This window comes from Nelumbo nucifera, chromosome 6 (assembly GCF_055504915.1).
Source record: "Nelumbo nucifera cultivar China Antique chromosome 6, China Antique-T2T, whole genome shotgun sequence".
Classification (NCBI taxonomy): domain Eukaryota; kingdom Viridiplantae; phylum Streptophyta; class Magnoliopsida; order Proteales; family Nelumbonaceae; genus Nelumbo; species Nelumbo nucifera.
Genome location: NC_142654.1, coordinates 30,121,975 through 30,140,974, shown reverse-complemented (window position 1 = coordinate 30,140,974; position 19,000 = coordinate 30,121,975). Strand labels below are relative to the sequence as shown.

General features: G+C 37.0%; 1 protein-coding gene across 2 annotated transcripts; it reads left to right on the top strand.

Moving 5' to 3' along the window:
* Window positions 1-3,795: 3,795 nt before the first annotated feature.
* LOC104598460 (sphingomyelin phosphodiesterase) lies at window positions 3,796-17,504 on the top strand. Of its 2 annotated transcripts, XM_010260534.2 has the most exons (5): window positions 4,118-4,251; window positions 4,332-5,501; window positions 15,485-15,631; window positions 16,363-16,479; window positions 16,635-17,504. In XM_010260534.2, exons 1-5 carry the CDS (start codon window positions 4,168-4,170, stop codon window positions 17,268-17,270), a joined length of 2,154 nt encoding a protein of 717 aa, XP_010258836.1. In that variant the 5' UTR covers window positions 4,118-4,167; the 3' UTR covers window positions 17,271-17,504. The 2 variants fall into 2 exon arrangements, with proteins under 2 accessions (XP_010258835.1, XP_010258836.1); XM_010260533.3 differs by having other exon boundaries at window positions 3,796-5,501.
* The last annotated feature ends 1,496 nt before the right edge of the window (window positions 17,505-19,000 follow it).

Below are 19,000 nucleotides of genomic sequence, written 5' to 3'. Positions count from 1 at the left end.
GTTCAAAGTGGGGTGGGCCCCAATTTTATGGGGACCAAGGTTTTTAAAACCAACCCATACAATGAACTGGTTAGAGGTCCGGTTCTCAGGTCAAATGGTCTGACTGTTTGAATCGAACGGTCGACCCATTCTGACAAAAAATTAAAAAATAAAAAAAAAGGTCAAAACTGTTGAACAATTCAAACGCTCAGATCAGCGATTTGTTGACAAAATCAACGTTTTTTGTCAAAAATCCGATTTTGGAAAAAAACGGAATCGGTCACATGATTGGTTCCCGATTTTTTTGGTCTGACTGTCCGATTTGGTTTGGTTTTGAAAATCATGATGGGGACCATTAAAGGTTTAAAGCCTTGAAACAATAGAAATCCCTACAATTAGCTCTTAGCCTAAGGGAAAAAGTGAGAGGTTAGGGACCTTCCATGAATAAACAAAACTGTTAGTTGGATTTGAGCAGTGATGACAACCCTATGGAGCTGGTTATACTTGTTAGGTTTGTATGGTGGTGCTCAATAATCGTGATTTTTCCATTAACAAATGAATGGAAAAGAAATAAGAAACATTGAAAGAAGGATAATCTGTGGCGAATAGTAGTAATGGGAAACAGCAAGGTGTTGCAACGATGATAAACTTCTTCGATGTATGGGGAAGAAACCCTCAAATCCCCACTTGACACTTGATACACAAAACTCCCGCGGTGCATCATATTGTTATTTATCAAAATTCATGGGTGGGTTTTGATTAGTCAAAACTCTTTCCATATCGTATCATAGATATTCCCATTGTATCTTATTCACATGTTATATCGGATCCAATCAGCTTTATATCATTATGCCGTTGGGGACAATGGTGGGGCGACACAAGAAACATCACTCTTAACGTCTCTTATATCGACCACTTCTTCATTTATGAGGCATGAGCGTTTTCAATGTTTTTTTGTTTTCATAAAATGCCCCAACCAAATCATAATTTTTACCTGAGAAATGGAAATGTTGAGTTGAGTTGGCACTAAAAGGACACAATTTTTTTGTAAAACGATAACACTACCAAACATCCTCTTAGATGGTGTTTGGTTTTGTTGAACTCATTGCCATGGTTTTTAAAAACGAACTGGTGACTGAATTGGTCAGGGGTCCGGTTACTCGTTTGAACGGTCCGACCATTCGACCCGAATGGCCGGCCTATTCTGATAAAAAAAATAAATAAATACTTAAAAAAATTGGAAAACGGTCAAAACCGTTCGAACGGTTCAAATGGTTAACCGACCAGTTCAGCAGTTTGCTAACCAAAATCAGCGGTTTTGGGGGAAAACAGAACCTCTCGATTTTTTTGGTCCGATCGTCCGATCCAGTCCGGTTTTGAAAAACCATGCTCATTGCCACATAGGCATTTATTATGAAATATTGTATTGTTGGGGAAAGCTTCATTTTAATGTTCCCCTAACACCAGTTTGGGGTCAAGGAATCAACTAGACCATATATAAAAATTTGAGTTATAGGCCAAGTCAAATACTAATATCATCTTGTTTGCATATGGAGGTAGACTTCCTTCTAGTGATGGATCTTTTGGAGCAATTTGCCTATCTAACTTGTCTTGCCTTGTATTGTAGGGGGGGTAGAGTAAAGGACTTGAACTCAATAGAAGTGGAAGTGAATCCCATTTTGCAAAGTGTCTTGCTGGGGGAAGGCTATCTATCAGAGGGTCATCTGTTGATTTGCTCGGACTCTTTGTGAGTTATTAAAGCTCTAGAGAAAAATCTCCTCTCCCCTAGACTTGTTGCTCTCTTCATTTTGTTATGTTAATAGAACTTTTAATGCCGTAACCCATTGGTAGCTCAAAGGGCTAAGGCTATGTTTGGGGGTGCTTAAGTTAAAAATAAGTGTTTAAAAACATGTGCTTATTCAAATAAGCACTTATTTGCATTTGACACCCAACTTTTTCAAGTGCTTATATAAGTACTTATTTTATATTGGACGTTTGGTAGTCTTTTTCTTCAATAAGCAATTAAATAAGCATTTGTGACTATTTTGTCCTAAGAACTTTTACAAAAGCACTTTATAAAAGAAATTTTACAAAAAATACTTTTATAAAGTACTTTCATAAAAGTACTTTTGTAAAAGTACTTTCATAAAAGTGCTTTCTTAAAAATACTTTTATAAAAGTATTTTCATAAAAGTGCTTTTGCAAAAGTGGTTTCATAAAAGTACTTTTATAAAATTCAACTAGGGATAATATTATAAGTGGTATTTTAAAATTCAACTAGGGATAATTTTGGAAGAAAAAATTTGAATAAATGCTTATTGTATAAGCACTTAAAAAAACTAGAAATTTGGGCTTAAAAAATATGCTCTTATTTTTTAAAATAAACACTTCTTTTGGGCTTATTTCCCAAATACCAATAAATGCTTAATAGTCCAAATAAGAACTTATTTTGAATAAGCACTCTCGAACATGGCCTAAGACTTTTACTCGGGACTACTTTTTTTTGGATCATTATCCCCAAGGGTTCCAAATGTAAAAGACTTCATTAATCTCTTGCTGTTATAGTTTATTTACTCATAAAAAAAAAGTTGTACTTGTTAGTTCAAGCAAGAATGGAGAGAAAAATTTTGGCTGTCAATATTAAACAACACAAGACTCTCCTTGTTTGACACATCAGTTAATAAACCGCCGAGGCAGCCCCTTAGACTACACCATCGGCTGTCGAACGGTGACAACCAAAGTGAGTTTGGCTTCCGTCAAGGCAATACCCATTCGATTAGCCTTTATAACCTTGCATTAGGAATATTTTCTGTACCTATGTGCTTTATTTTATGGAGAGATATTCTCAGAGTTCGGCTTTGGTCACGGAAAACCTCGTTCGAGCAGCCTTTATAGTCTTACATTGAGAATATCTCCATGCTTATGTGCCTTATTTCATGGGGAGATATTGCTAATGCAAGGTTGCAAAAGGCGGTTGGAATAGTGTGGGCATGGGTTTGCCCTGACGAAAGCCTATCTCATATTCCTAATGCAAGGTTGCAAAAGGATGTTGGGACGGTGTGAGTAGGGGCTTGCCTTGACCGAAGCCGATCTCAGCCAAAGTTTGGATTTGTGGGACAAATTGTGATATGTTCCAAGCGCCTAACAACGACCTTACAGGCACATCCCACTGTGCATTGGAAACATCTCTCGAAAATAATATAGAAAAGTATGGACTGGCCCAATGTAGATTTCTTATTTCCACTGCAAAGCTATAAACATTCAAAATGGCAACAACCCACATTCTATGCACCAATGCCCGCTCATGAATTGGCATCAATTCCAAGTTGACACTTACCCCAACAATACTTTAGGCCTACAAATTTTGACCCTGAGTTGAATCGTCATTCTCCCAAAATAATAACACATAAGTACGGGAGATGTTCCTAATGCAAGGTGGGATGTGCCTGTGAAGTCGGTGAGGCGCCATGTGAAGAGCAGATCCGGTCTCTTGTGTGACCCATGCTTTAGCGAAAGATGTGAGCCACGTTAACAACCATGACGCTTCTGGTCTCCTCCATTTGCAATATAAAGAAGGCTCAAAGAATGACAATTCAGCCCAATATCAGAATTTATAGGCTCAAAATACTATTGGAGTAGGTGACAGCTCGGAATTGATGCCAATTCACGGGCGGGTATTGATGCATAGAGTGTGAATTCTTAGCATTTTAAATGTTTATAACTCTGCAGTGCAAATTAGAAATCTGCATAGCATCTGTCCGTACTTTTCCGTATAAAGGAATAAGGGGGGTTTTAGACATCTCCAATATAAACCCTCGCCAAGCATAAAAGGCGCCATTTGCCCCGCGAGACATTTAAAACTTCAAAAAATTTTCTGTCTGTGCCCTAAAATCCTCATTTTCTGCAACAAAAGCAAAACTACTCTTCACTCTTCACACTTCCCTCTGTTTTACCGTGAAACCATATCCGAACTCCTCAGCCGCGCCATGATTCCTCACCCCTACGTCATGGATTCTCAGAACAAAGCTCAAGAACTCGCCTCAATGATTCTTGACGCTTCGTCTCCAGCTAATATATCTGCTTCTTGCACTGCAATCGAAACTTTCCTTCAAAAGTACAACGCCGACCAGAGCCGATCGTTCTTTTCGATTGCATTTCCTGCGCTTATTTGCAAGATTTTCGGGTTCGATGAATCGTCGTCACAGAAATCGCCCTCGTCGTCTAATGGATGGATTGATCAGGTTCAGGCGTCGAACAATTCTGAACTTGCAGGTAGGATTTTTAATCTCCTTTCCCCGCATGGTGTTTTGATTTCATCGATTTCTGCTGTTGATCGGCATTCCTTGGTGAAGTATGTCTTTCCGTTCGAGAGATTGCCGGAATGGGCCAAGTTTATGCTTCAGAACGGGAGGGATTGCGGTGTTTTATCTGATTTATGTCCGTTGTTTAAAGGGAGGATTAAGGAGGGTCCAGTAAAGGGTATTTACCAAGTTCAGTTGAACGTGTTCGAGTACTACATGTTCTGGTTCGCTTACTATCCTGTGTGCAAAGGGAACAGTGAGAATTCCAATGCAGTGGTGGTTACGAAAAGCCGGCGGTTTAGGATAGAGAATTGGACGTCTTCTCTTCCAGTTTTGGGTGGTGCCAACCGTGGTTTAGGGCAAAAAAGCGAATGTGGCTTGTACATACGACTTCTTTATGCTTACCTGCGAGTGTTTGTGCCGAATTATGGGTCCAATTCCAATCAGCCGTACCGTAGTTCTCTCCTTAATTATTCATCGGGATATGACGGCTCGATTGCTTCGCAAGCGGAGTTCCTGGTTTATACTTTAATAAACTTTTGGTTGGTTGATAATGATTTTTCACCACTTCCTGTAAGTGTATGCCAATCTTTCGGTTTATCTTTTCCTTTTCGAGCAGTTCTGGGTGAGACTCCCCCAGCATCTGGTCTGGGAGAAGTTGTTAAGTTTTTTCTAAAGTATCTCATGAAAAGCTTGGTAGCCCCGGGGGAAGGTTCTGATTCAGTTGAATATAGCGGAAGTCCTCATTGGAGGAATTCAGGTTCTTTTGATGCTGTTAATTCTAGGGTTGCGGTATCATCTTTATCTTCAGGCAGTTCTGTTGGTTCCTGGAACTCTTTGATCCAAAGGCCGCTGTACAGGTTTATATTAAGGACATTTTTGTTTTTCCCTATAGAGTCTTCAGTTAAGAATGTATCTCAAGTATATGACCTCTGGATCAGTTACTTGGAACCTTGGAAGCTTAGTATGGAGGATTTTGTGGAGCTTGATGCATTAGTAGATCAACCTATTGAAACATCAAAAAATGGGAATGCTGAGTCTCCAGTTCAGAGAGATGCGATCAAGGATACTTGTCAATCAGCAGCTGGATATTCATTACCTTGGAAAAGCTATGTGGTATCCAATTACCTGTTCTACAGTTCATTGGTAATGCATTTTCTTGGATTTGCTCACAAGTTTCTTCACACTGACGTGGAAACAATAACCCAGATGGTGCTGAAGGTTTGCATCTCACTTGTCCATCTGCTATATTTGATAAGCCAATAGAAGGTCAAATTGTCATTGTGTAGTATGCACTGGATTTGTAACTAATCACTTTCTGCTTTTGATTTATTGATTGCAATATTCGTTCGCTCTCTAGCTTGTGGTATCTATGGATCTGTAAATATATATGCATGCTAGTGTAATTTTTGAGGTACTTTATTTTGGTATTTGTATCAAGCCTTGGTAACATGCTTTAAGTGGTCCTTCAGGTTTAATTGTTTGCCATGAGGGAAAGTTAACCATTTCTATATTGTATGCTGTTGCATGTTTCTTATCCCAGTGGAAACTTAGAGTACAGCCGAGTATGCTTCCTATGAGGGAAAATATGTCCTAGTTGTTACCTTAGAAATGAAATGGAAAAAATGGAAAAATTATCAATAGATATTCTTATTTAACATGTAATAATGTTTTAGTATTGGATGGATTGACTTACGAGAACATTTGATTATTTGGTTGGGGTAATACTATGGAAAACCGTCTGAGATCTTGTAAAATTTATACTGGACAAGTCTGTCCATTTACACTTTTAATACATGACAATGCACTTTCATTTGGTACTATTTATTACTAGAAGAAAGCTGAAGATTCTCTGATGTTTCTGATTGTCCACATCTTCTAGTTGGCATCTAGTCTAAGTTTCTCCTGGATGTTGTTGATGAAGTATTTGAAGCATTAAAATCTTTATCAATTTAGAGAATTTCATGAAGTTATGTTAGGTATGGATCATGAAAATGAAACCGAAAAGTCATATTCTTTGATTTGCTGAAACAATTAGGGGAAGAAGAATTAAGAATAAAATCATAAATGGAAGAGATTCCTTTCTATTGATTAAACTCCAAATTTTGTCAAGCATTGCTAAAATCAAGGCAAGTTAGAGTAATAGAGTTCTAAAGTTTGTGCACTTGTGCTATGAGTTGAAGTAGCCAATGTTTTAGGAACATGACCAGATGTTGGTTATAGATCAAATAGAAAAAGCCTGGACAGCTTGACTAGGGGTTGAATTGAATAAATTGGCAGTTTGGTTAAAGTCTGGTTGGACCTGGTTCTTTAGGTTTGACTCAGAAAATACATTGTAAATTTGTAATATATCCTTTATATGTCTTTGAACTTTATGCTATTCCACTAATATCTATTCCATGTGAATACACTGTTAAGTGTTAACCACACCTACTTGTGCATATTCTCAACTCCACTTCTCACCTGAATACTCTCCCAATCTCTTATCCATGCTGGTTTAAAAATTAAAGTGAATCCCTCTCTCCCCATCTCTACCACATATTTCTTAAATTACTTTAACCAAAATTGGGCTTAATTAGAAACAATTAGAGAGAGAGGACATAAAAGAAAGAGAAGCTACATAACCAAGAGGAGAGAGAATTTAAAGGAAAGAGAGGAGAGAGAAACATATAAATTGGACTTCATAAAAAAGTTAGAGAGAGAAAGGCTACAAAAGAGTGAAGCCATATAACCATGGGGAGAGAGAAAGAAGATAGGAGGAACATAAAATTGGATTTCATAGGAACAAAGTTGGAAAGAGAAGCCCACATAATCAAGAAGAGAGAATTTAAAAGAGGAGAGAAAAATGTAAAAATTGAATTTCATTAGAAAAATTTAGGGAGAGAAAAGACATAAAGAGAGAGAGAAGCCTCATAACCAAGAAGAGAGAATTTAAAGGAGAGAGAGTAGGGATATGAGAGAGAAATAAAAAACTGGACTTCATTAGAAAAAAGTTAGAGAGAGAAAGGAGATAAGGGAGAGAAAATCCACATAACCAAGAGGAGAGAAAGTAGGGAGAGAATAGAGAAACACAAAAGTTGGGCTTTATTAGAAAATAGTCAAAGAGAGAATGGGCATCCACTTCTCTGTTCTTTCTCCTTTAGGTTCTCTCTCCACATGAATATGTTGCTTCTCTCTCTCTCTATGTTTCTCTGTCCTCTTTCTAGTCTCATGCCTTTAGATTCTCTCTCCTCTTGGATATGTGGCTTTTCCTTTTATGTCCTTTCTCTCTCTCTCTCTCTAACTTTTTTCTAATGAATAGCTTTTTATGTTTCTTGACCCCTCTCTCTTCTTGTTTCTCCCTCTTCTTAGTTATGTGGATTCTCTCTCTCTCTCTTATGTTCTTTCTCTATTTAGTATTTTCCTAATGAAGTTTAATTTTTACGTTTCTTTTTCCCCTCTCTTATCTTGTTTCTCTCTCTCCCCCTCTCACTCCTTTATATTCTCTCTTTCTCTCTCTCCTCTAGATTCTTTCTGCTCTTGGTTATGTTGTTTTTCTTTCTTTTATGTCCTTTCTCTAACTTTTTACTTATGTCCTTTTTTATGTTTTTCTCTTCTCTTCCCACTCTCCTTTAGGTTCTCTCTCCTTTATTACCTCTCTCTCTATTTTTTTAATGAAGTTCAATTTTTTATATTTCTCTCTCATATCCCTACTTGCCCCATCCTTTAAATTGTCTCTCCTCTTGGTTATGAGGCTTCTTTCTCCTTTATCTCTTCTCTCTCTCTCTCTCTCTCTCTCAAATGAAGTCCAATTTTTATGTTTGAGTTGAACAAATTAGGTATGGACATGTGGCACTACAGAGAAATCCAAATCTTCTTTTTTTCCTCAAGAAAGATTGGTTTACATAATTTAAATTTTAAATATTCAAATGGGTGGGTTCAGGTGGGTTGCAACCCATTAACATGCAATTAGTACGGGTGACAAATGGATGTGGGTCATTAATGGGTGGGCAGGTACTCAACCTGCATACCACCCAACCCAACTCACCCATTTGCTACCCCTGAACTGACATAACCCACCCTGGTTTAAACCTTAGTTGTGTCACTTATGCAAACCAAAAGCCATAAAAAATGAGAGGATTTTTGTTCACTCTAAATTGCCTTATTGCCATCCACAAAATCCAGAATGTGGAAAGTCTACTTGTCATCCCATCAAATTCAGTCATCAATTGGTTCTAAAAACCATTAGATTCCTGCCATGTTGCTGGCTTAAGTTTTTTTTTTGGTAATACAAAGGAAAAGGGCTACAGAAATCGGGGGTAGTGCTACCCCACAAGTCCTCACAAATAACATGAGACAAGTCTTGGCAATTTTTCCTCACTAATCTCTCAATCTCTTTTGTCTCCTCTGCATCAGTTAGCCATTAGATCTTCAATTTGAGTTCCTTCCTAGAATTGATGAATTGCACACACCTGAATATCCTCATTTCTAGCAATCTACCTTGTATCTTTCATTATGGGGTGTGTTTTCCATGGAATTATGAAACTACCCTGGAGGCACCCCATTGTCATGTTACAATCTCATTCTAGCCATACCTTGTGAATATGCTACTTTTTGGCTAGCTTGATTGCTTCCCATGCTGCTTAGGCTTTGACTATGTCAATTATCATGCAGGTGCAGCCAATATACCTTGCATTTGATTCCTAAAGGTATCCTAAAAATTACAAGCCACTACTCTTATTGCTGCCCCACCATTCTTTCCAATGGGGAGGAGGTATTGAAGCCTGAAGATCATTTTAACTTGTAGGAATGCAGGAGCTTTCTATCAAACCATTACACATTTAATTTGTTTGTTCCCACTTTTCTGATATTAATATAACATATTACTGTTTAGAATAAATTAATTTCCTTAATTTTCCTGATTTCTAAGGGGTGATTGATATAATTAGGGCTGCAAATGGTATCCAATTATCCAAATTTGAATCCAATCCTATTAAGTGTGATCCAAATTCCCTTCGTTTATAATTGGATCAAATATGGATCTACCTCTATCTGATCCAATATAATCCAATTCGATTCGATTTAAATATATATGCTCATATATACTTGAAAATTATATTATATCTATCACTTAAATTGGTCTCAATGTTGTATTTTCACTAAATTGTGATAGGTTCAAGTTTTATACAAGTAATTTTCAATTCATTTTGTTGATAAATATAATATTGAAGTCTTTTTTAGCTCATTTTATTAATAATATATAATATTTTAACCATTTTTAATCTAATTTATTTATACTATTTAATATCCAACAAGCAGCTTGGCAAGACAAAAATTGCATGTAAGAATAAGGGTTTCAAAGGGTCTAAAAATAAGTGCATGCATGCATCAATCACTATAGCTACTAAATCAGAAGGAAACCCAAAATTAGTATCGTAACTCATAAGAGAACAGCAGATCAATTCAGAAACAAACTAAACTAAGTTAAACCTACAGCAGTTTCTGCCAAATTACCTTGACAAACAAATGAAGCGGACACCTCAGTTTCGTATATGGGAGCATCATCGGTCCTGTTAAATAGCAGAAATTTTAACAACAAAACCGGGAATGAGAAAGTAGAGACATGAAACTCTAGAACTTAAGGGAAAGGTGGACAAAGCAAGTCTTCTGGGAACAACTTACTGCCCGAACTCCAAACCACACAAAATCTAGCTAGAAAAATATGCTTTTTTCCCTAATTTGGAACTACATAAACAAAAAGCAAAAGAACAAATAGACCATAGACAGACAGAAAGCACTATACCACAAAAAGACTTCAGTGATCTTGAAGAGAGAACCCAGGGCTCTGATGGTAGACGCTTCGACTTCGGCCTTGGCTTCCATGAATTCTCAAGGTTTCAAACTAGAAGATGAACAGTATTCGGCTCTCTGAAAATGAGTCGAGCAGGCCAAACCGCCGCACCGCCGCTACTTGTCCCTGTTGATTCAAGAACTCAATAGCTCAAGAGGGACAAGCAGCTTGTGAAGCCTTCGGGAGGGCATCCTTCGTTCTCCCTTCGCAACAACAGGGAAAATCGAAAGGCCAAGGAGCTCTCTCGAAGAGGGAGACTCGCATGGAACTTGGAAGAAGGATCTCGAATAGAAGAAATGAGAAAGAAGTTGAGACATGCATGTACCATGCAATGGATACATGCGCGAAACATTTGCACGTGAGACTCCTAATCTACCGTTTTCTGCAAGGAGAAACCACCCATTCCAGATTAATATATATATATATATATATATATATTAATTTGAATTCAATTCGAATCTGCTAGATATCCGATGGATAAGACGCGATTCGAATTCGAATATAAACAAATCAAATTTGGATATTCCTATATCCGATCTGATCCGTTTGTGGCCCTAGATATGGCTAGCTTTTATGTATTTAGTGAGGATTCTTTGCACATCCTCTAAGATGTTAGTGGGTTTTGATATGATTTTTTGCAAGTTCAAAACTTCAAATTATCACGTTACCATAGAGGTAGGTTATCAATGGGTCGCTTCTACCCAACCAAACTGAATTGATTATATAAGTCCTAGTTCTGTGATTTTGTTCTGATTAATAATTGTTTTGGGACTGGTTCTTGCTGTTCCAAACTGATTTAGACTTGAACTTATTATTGAGTTAGTAATTGTTAAATGTTTCCTAGTTTTCTTGTAATTTTTATTATATTTTATGTCTATAGAGTATAGACTAAAAGGGTAAATTTGATAAAGAATATTTAAGATAATTTTGATTAAAAACACTTGATTTATTAACATATAAACAATTTACTATTTTACTGTCATTTTTATTAAGGTTATATTATCAAAAATGAAGTTTTAAGTTGTTATTAACATAGATAATTATAGATGTCAGTATAATTGGGTCTAATCAAGTCAGGCCTTATCCTGATTAGTAATTGAGAAGGTTTTGTGTCTATGATTTTGTCCCAATTAATAATTGGTTTGGGACTAGTACGCCCTATCCTGAGCTAGATCTACCTATTGACAGTTCTATCCCCCCTATTTCCCTTAGTAGAAATTCTTTCCACCTTGAGTTAATTGAGGTATCCTTAATTTCTTCGAGGACCCACCGGCCCAAATGGTTGGGCTCAAGTAGCATCAAAATCTGCTGAATAGTTGTGCATTTTTTATAGATTTGCTCCATAGACACTTCATTGCCACAGAAGTGACAAGTTAGGTCCATATTCTTGCCTATGAATTTGTAAGAAGTCTGTCCCTTGTTTCTAGGGTTTCCTTGATGATGTGGATGCATATTGGGAGCAGCAACAATGATCTGGTGTTCTCATCCTATCCAATTCGGCAACAACAGTCTTATCCATTTGGCAAATTAGATTAGACTATCTTGTTATTCCTATCTTATCTTATTAAGTTAGTAGATTAGATTATCTTATCTTATCATTTCAGTAGGATAGATTAAGGGAGTCTTATCTTATCAGTTCAGTAGGATAGATTAGTAGGGAGTCTTCCTAATTAGCAAGGAGTCTTCCTAAAAGTAGGACTCTTATCTCTTGTAATCTTCTATTTAAGGAGCTTAGAATATTGAATAAAGGCATCGAAAATTTCAGTCAAGAAAGAGAATAAGGAGAGTTAGGTGATCTCTTGGACAAATCACCATTAGGGCGGCCAAGATAGGTTCATCAAGAGATGGGAGGAACAAGGGAAAACAGGAGGTTTTCCCTGTGGACCGACCCATGACGAGATCCTATTCGCGGGCCCATAACATTTTGGTATCAGAGCAGGGCGTCATGGGTGATCTGGAGCAGCTGTTGTCCAGGGTTCACGAACTCGAGCACCGGCTCGTGGAGACTAGCTCGGAAGTACAGGAAATCAAGGACGAAGTCAGGGAGATACGACGTCTGATGGAGTTATTCCTTTCTAGCAAGGAGAGGAGCACAGAAGGGGAGGCAGCCACTAGCGGCCGCCGACCGAATCTGTCGGAGTCTTTCGGCGAGCAGCAAATCGTCAACTAGGGGGCTGTGGTCATTCCCAAGTACAGCAGGTTGGAATTTTCGTCATACAACGGCAACCGAGATCCCTTGGGTTGGCTGTATCGGTGCGAGTAGTTTTTTCGCAATCAATGGACAAACGACCGAGACAAGGTAAACCTAGCTGCCTTTCACCTAACGGAGGAAGCACAACTCTGGTTTGGGCCCCCACTGACAAGCAACCCCTTAGGTGAACTGATCAACCTCAAACAGACGGGAACAATGGCTGAATACCAGCTCCAATTCCAGACCCTCCTTGCCAGAGCAGCTTCGGTACGACCGGACCAGCAGGTAGACATGTTCACCGCAGGGTTAGCAGAACCCTTGATTGTGGATGTGGAGATGCAACACCCCCCAACCTGGTCACAACCATGAATATAGCTCGCGCCTTCGAATGCATGCTACAATTCAGCCGTAGGACCTTTAGTATGGGGTGGCCTCCATCAGCATGGGCATCCTCGGAACCACTCGGGATGGCTCCATATTCAGCAGCCAGCCAAGAACAAAAGCCACATACGAGCAACAATTCCAGATCAGCATCCAGTGTGGGGAGCAGCGTCGTTGCATCCCCTATTAAGCACTTGTCCAGGGGTGAGATGGCGGAACGCAGGGCGAGGGGACAATGTTTTAATTGTGATGAACTCTACTCAGCAGGGCACAAGTGCAAGAGACTTTTCTGCCTCCTAGTGAAACAAGAGGAAGATGAGGATGAATCCTCTTCATTGGAACCCGATCCAGGAGGGCAAAGTCATTCCACCTATCCGGGATTCCTTTGATTGTGTTTCAAGACACCCATCGGCCCAGATGGTTGGGTTCAAGTAGCATCAAAATCTGCTGATTAGTTGTGCATTTTTTATAGATTTGCTCCATAGACACTTCATTGCCACATAAGTGACAAGTCAGGCCCATATTCTTGCCTATGAATTTGTAAGAAGTATGTCCCTTGTTTGTAGGGTTTCCTTGATTGCCATACTTATACTGGCAGCCCAGTGCATGTGGCTCCTGTCAATGTGGGATATGGGGAGGGAAATGTATGCAACCTTATGAATTTCTTTGAGGACCCACCGGCCCAGATGGTTGGGTTCAAGTAGCATCAAAATCTGCTGAATAGTTGTGCATTTTTTATAGATTTGCTCCATAGACACTTCATTGCCACATAAGTGACAAGTCAGGTCTATATTCTTGCCTATGAATTTGTAAGAAGTCTGTCCCTTGTTTGTAGGGTTTTCTTGATTGCCATACTTATACTGGCAGCCCAGTGCATGTGGCTCCTGTCAATGTGGGATCTGGGGAGGGAAATGTATGCAACCTTATACATAGAGAGACTGTTTCCAAGATTTGGACCCTGGTTACCCAGGTCACAAAAGTTTCTTGATTGCTGTACTCGTAGTTGTGCTTTATCAATATTTTTCAAATATACTTTATGACATTTATTATACAAGATATGTTATGGGTATGGTGCCATATATACCTACATACATACATATATATATATACATATATTCATGAGTGGTGATTATTTTGATTATCCATTTGTAAACATAATCAGCATTGTGTATGCATTAAAAGTTATATGAAAGTAACTGATATATACACAGAATATAAAATTGAAACAATATAAAAAGTTATATGTGCCTGATAATTGGCCTATGTATACATAATTTTTTTTCATAAAATTTACTAAAGGAATATATAAAATATAATGTAGTGTATTCTATGTTCTCCTGCATTTAGTAGAAAATTGTTGTATTTTATTAATTAAAATACTAAATGAGAAATCAAATCCTTTAGGTTACATAATAGAGCTAATTATCTTAGAAATTGACCTTATTTTTTTGATATCATTCTTTTTATCTCGGGCCTTGGCTAATGAATCTTATTATGTGCAATTATTCATGAGTGTTAGGTGGTGCTTCTTTGTGCATTTTGTGAGTACTATTTATAATTTTTGTATGCCACAATGTTGTAAGTGCAACTTGTTTAGGTTTTTAATTTGAGAACCATGTATTGACAGTATTTTGAATGTTAATATTATGTGGTGACTGCATAATGAATGGCCACATGTTTCTGTGTAAAATATACTGTAGAGCCATGATTTAAAAATCAAAACTTCCTAATATATCCTACAAATTAGTTCGATTTCTAGCTGGCACAAAGCATTACTATAATGTTCATTTGTTGCATTTTGTTCAGATCAATGTACTCTTTTATTGACATAGATATGTATTTTGTTTCAATACTTGTGTATGAAAATTTAATCTGATCCAAAACTCTGTACTCAAACATGTAAAACTCCTTTTTAAGCCTCCAACCGAAAAAAGTTTGTAGTTAAGAGTCAAGATTAACATGTGTTTGTGGTTAACTTTTACCACAAATTTCTAACTTTATGCATAATGTGTTTGCACTGTGGCCCTTTGCCCCATTGTCTTAGAGTTTAATGAAGAGATAGATGATTAGAGTAAAGCATAAAAATCACATTAATATTTAAAGTTTTTTTTTATATTCAAATGATAATAAAATAGTATGTAATATCCAAGGTTCAGGGTATCGATTCACCCGATACAAACAGACATCTGTATTGGGTGTTTTGATACTATGAAACTTTTTTTTTTTTATTTTGATATTTTTACAGGGGGTCAGTTTTAGTATTCTTTAACATTTAAAAACACAAGTTTCTTTTTGCCACATGTTCTGTGCTTCATAAAGTAATAATATATATTGAACATGACAGTTTCAATGTTTGTAAAAATGTATCTTTCATGGTTTACTCTAATGTTAATTGGATTCGACCATTTTGCAGCGTTTTCTATATTATTTACAATATTTTGTTATCGTTTTTCTAAATGTTTCCCATTGTTATGTATTTGACATTTTAACTAAAACTCACTCTTTGTATGATGTGGATAACCATTCTAATGGTGATTAGTATGTTTTATTGGAATGTTGCTAATGATCTATAATGAGATTGTGAGAGGAGGAGGTTTGGACATTCAACTGTCCTCTCTCCAATTCATATTTTCTTGGAGAAAGGAGCTGTTAATTCTCAATTCGCTAAATGCTGATACTTATTTTATCTGGTTAAGTGGTTATGGCTAAAAGAAGTAATGTTTACTACCCGTTTCTATGGTAATTGTTGTTTAGTTTCTCTATTTCTTTATTGTGTAGTTATTTTTTGCTTTGTTTCTTTAGGTACTGACCATTCTAACATCATCAAGAGAGCTGTTGGACTTAGTAAAGAAAGTAGACGCTGCATTTCATTCTAAACCATCTGGGTCTCCTTCACTGATACTTGATGGCTTATATAAATATGTTCCTTCCATTAGAGAACAGTTGCAGGTATGCTACTTGCCCTCTCTTCCAACACACAATCACCACACACACACAAGGCAACGGTAACTACTTAAAGATGGTTATTTGAATTCACATCTGCTGTTCTTGTGGTCACAGACTCACAGTGCACTACCTTGAAACCTCCAATTAAATACGGGCATGTTGGTGATGGAAATTAAAAGGCAATTCATGTGATGTAATGAATTTATTTCCATCCCAGGCCTGTTTGTGTTGGATTGGGGTTGCAACTTGCAAGGGAGTGTTGCGACCACAGTTGCAGCAGACATGCTCTCTGGTAATTTAGTGGCAGCAAATGCATTTTTCCAATTTTCAGTTGCAAAGATATCCTTTTGTATGTGGAATGCAACTTCTGCTATATTTGTATTAACATGTTGTAAGCTCCTTCAGATGTGTGATCTAAGCAGAGGGACAGAATGGTTAAGGTTTGTTTTGCAAAAATAAGCTGGATCTAGTATCATTACCAATTACCATAACCCTATTACATTATCAAGAGAACTTGTAATTTAAAAAAGCAATTTTGAACAAGAGAAAAAAATATGGACCAATGGTTACCATCAATAATATCATGTTAATTTTAATACATGATGAGTCTGTTGTTGACCGGCATTGATGATACATAAGGTCCAACTTTGCATGCAAATTGAAGACGATATCTGTTTAATCTTCTAGAGCATCCAGTCTTTTATTATTTACATATTATTTTGTGATGGAGTCAGGACTGGGAAGATGGCTTGTGTGAGAGTGACGCTGATGGATCCTTTTTACATGAGAACTGGAACAAGGATTTACGTCTCTTTAATGGTGGTGAAGATGGTGGTCATCAACTCCTCCAGGTATTTCTGAATATCTGGGATCTTTACCTGAAAACAAAAGAAGAATGTCTTTGCTAAGAATTACTTGTATGTTTAGGAACCACAATATATGATTTACAAATTGTTGACATGCTAGAATCTCAATGTTCTTTCTTTGCATGCCAATTTCTGTGCAGTTGTTGATATTACGAGCGGAGTCTGAGATCCAAGGTACTTGTGGTGATAATGTGGCAAACAACCTTCAGACCGTGGGTTCTCTGAAAGCTCAGATGTGTTGTCTATTTGGTGGGTCTGTTGGGGATTCCAGGTCATTTACACCAGATATTAGGCAGGGGCAGCACCAGAGGGATGAAATATTCAAGCCTAGGAGGATTGGGAACCAGCCATTGCCCGCAGTTAAATACAAAGGGGACTGGATGAAGCGGCCCATATCTGATGGAGAGGTTGCATGGTTAGCAAGGCTGCTGGTCCGATTGTCAGATTGGCTGAATGAAAGTCTTGAGCTAAACCATGAAGAGAGCAGCCATGAAGAAGTTCCATCTTTGTCTTATGTGGAGGTGTCCAATGATGAACCGGTTAAGGTTGGTGGAGGCAAGGATGCTCTGAGGATGGTTTTGTCTTGTGTTGCCGCTTGGCTTGTTATGGTGGGTTCAGCTGTACTGAGGTTCATGAAAATACATGGGCTGAGGGTGAATCTGAGGATGTTGGCATCGAAGAAGGTCGTGATGGTTTTCCTTGTATCATTTGTGTTTGGTGTTTTGAAGAAGGCTTTTGCCTGCATTCACAACCCTGGGGTTGTCTGGCATCTTTGACATAATGACATGCTTGAAAGGAAGGATACAGCATGATTTGGTCCCTTGCCGTTGCTGATAAGGTCTTGGTTATAAGTTAATCTCTCTGAGAGTAGTAGCCTAGGCCTAGCCTCCTTTAGCAATGTATATGCGTGTGTAATTGTAAAGAAGGGAAAGAAAAGAAGAGGTACAAGTTTTACATTTCGCGAGCATTTTCCTTCATTTTTGTTGGAAAGAAATTCTCCGTTTGATGCCTCGGTAGTTCCTGCCCTGCGTCAGTCTTTTACGTGTTCGAAGTTTGTTGCTAGCTGTTCTGTTGATATTGACAGAATATTCCCTTTTTAGTTAAACATATGGTATGATCTACTAAATGGAATCCTTCTGGCAATATCAAAAAGCAGCTAGGGCAATAAACATCTAATTGCGTGTTTTGAAAGGTTCTACCGTCTACGTGCAATTTTAGTCATTTGAAAGTAGTAATTATTATGAGGTCTGTAATTTAGACGCAATTCTGGTTCTGAATAGGACCAGTCCTGTGGAAAGCCAGATTAAGCAACATATATCATATTGATTATTTTAAATGTCGGATATGGTTGGAAATGTATGAATATGGATGTAGTTTAAATATCGGATATAGTTGGAAATATATGCCGTGAAGTCTAAAATTGGTATGAATAGGGTGTAAAGCATGGTTTTCAAAATCGGACTGGACTAGACAGTTGGACTGGAAAAAACGGGAACTGGTCAGGTGACTGGTTCTGTTTTCCTCAAAAACTGTTGATTTTGGTCAGCGAACCACTGAACCGAGCAGTTAACCATTTGAACCGTTTTGATTGTTTTTTATTTTTCTTATTTTTTTTAATTTTTTTATTAGAACGGGCTGAGCGTTTGATTTGAACGGTTGGACTGTTCGACCTAGTAATTGGACCCCTGACTGGTTTGGTCTTTGGGTCGGTTTTAAAAACCATGGTGTAAAGTATAAACATGTGAGAAATGCATATTTTAATAAGTTATATGAAGAGAAACATTGCAATCAACAATATTAGGACTTTAAAAATGTATATGTATATCATATAATAATTATCACTTATTTTTTCAAATAATAAATATGATCTCATTTTTAACATTTAGGTGTTTTTTATTTTATATATAATTATAAATTAAAACATATAAATCATTTAAGGTCGATAAAGTAAATTAATTTTATAATTTTTTGGGAAATTTGTTTGTTTAGTATATTTATATAAATAATAACTCTACTTTTTTAAATAATAAATATGCTTGTTTATTTTTAACATATAATTTATATGTAAAATAGAACATATAAATCATTTAAGATAGATAAAATAAATTATTTTTATAACTTTTAGTTTTATAATTTTTTTTTGGAAAAATTAATTCTTAAATTGTTTATTTTAATTTTTATAATGATACTTTTCGATTTTTGTTAAAGTTCAAAAACAACCCAAAATTGGTCAGCTTACATTTTTGTCAAACTAGATATTAATATGCTTATATATATATTGGACGGTCCATGTGAGCATGTCTCTCCTATGAGAGAAGCTATTTATCTATTTTTTTCCATTTTTTGTATTTATTTACTTTTGTTTTAAAAACATAAGAAAGTAATAATTGCCTATTTTGATTACACTAATATAGTTGCACGATGTTGAAAAGAGAGAGAGAGAGAGAGAGAGAGAGAGGGAGTAGTAACACAACATAATAAGGTAAAATATTAATAAATCAAATAA

Bases quoted from the DNA above. Each gene is read 5' to 3' on its own strand.
- LOC104598460 (XM_010260533.3), top strand. From the start codon at position 3,966: ATGATTCCTCACCCCTACGTCATGGATTCTCAGAACAAAGCTCAAGAA. The intron at 15,632-16,362 runs GTATGCTACTTG...TGATGGAGTCAG, and splicing joins CCATTAGAGAACAGTTGCAG to GACTGGGAAGATGGCTTGTG. The intron at 16,480-16,634 runs GTATTTCTGAAT...ATTTCTGTGCAG, and splicing joins GTGGTCATCAACTCCTCCAG to TTGTTGATATTACGAGCGGA.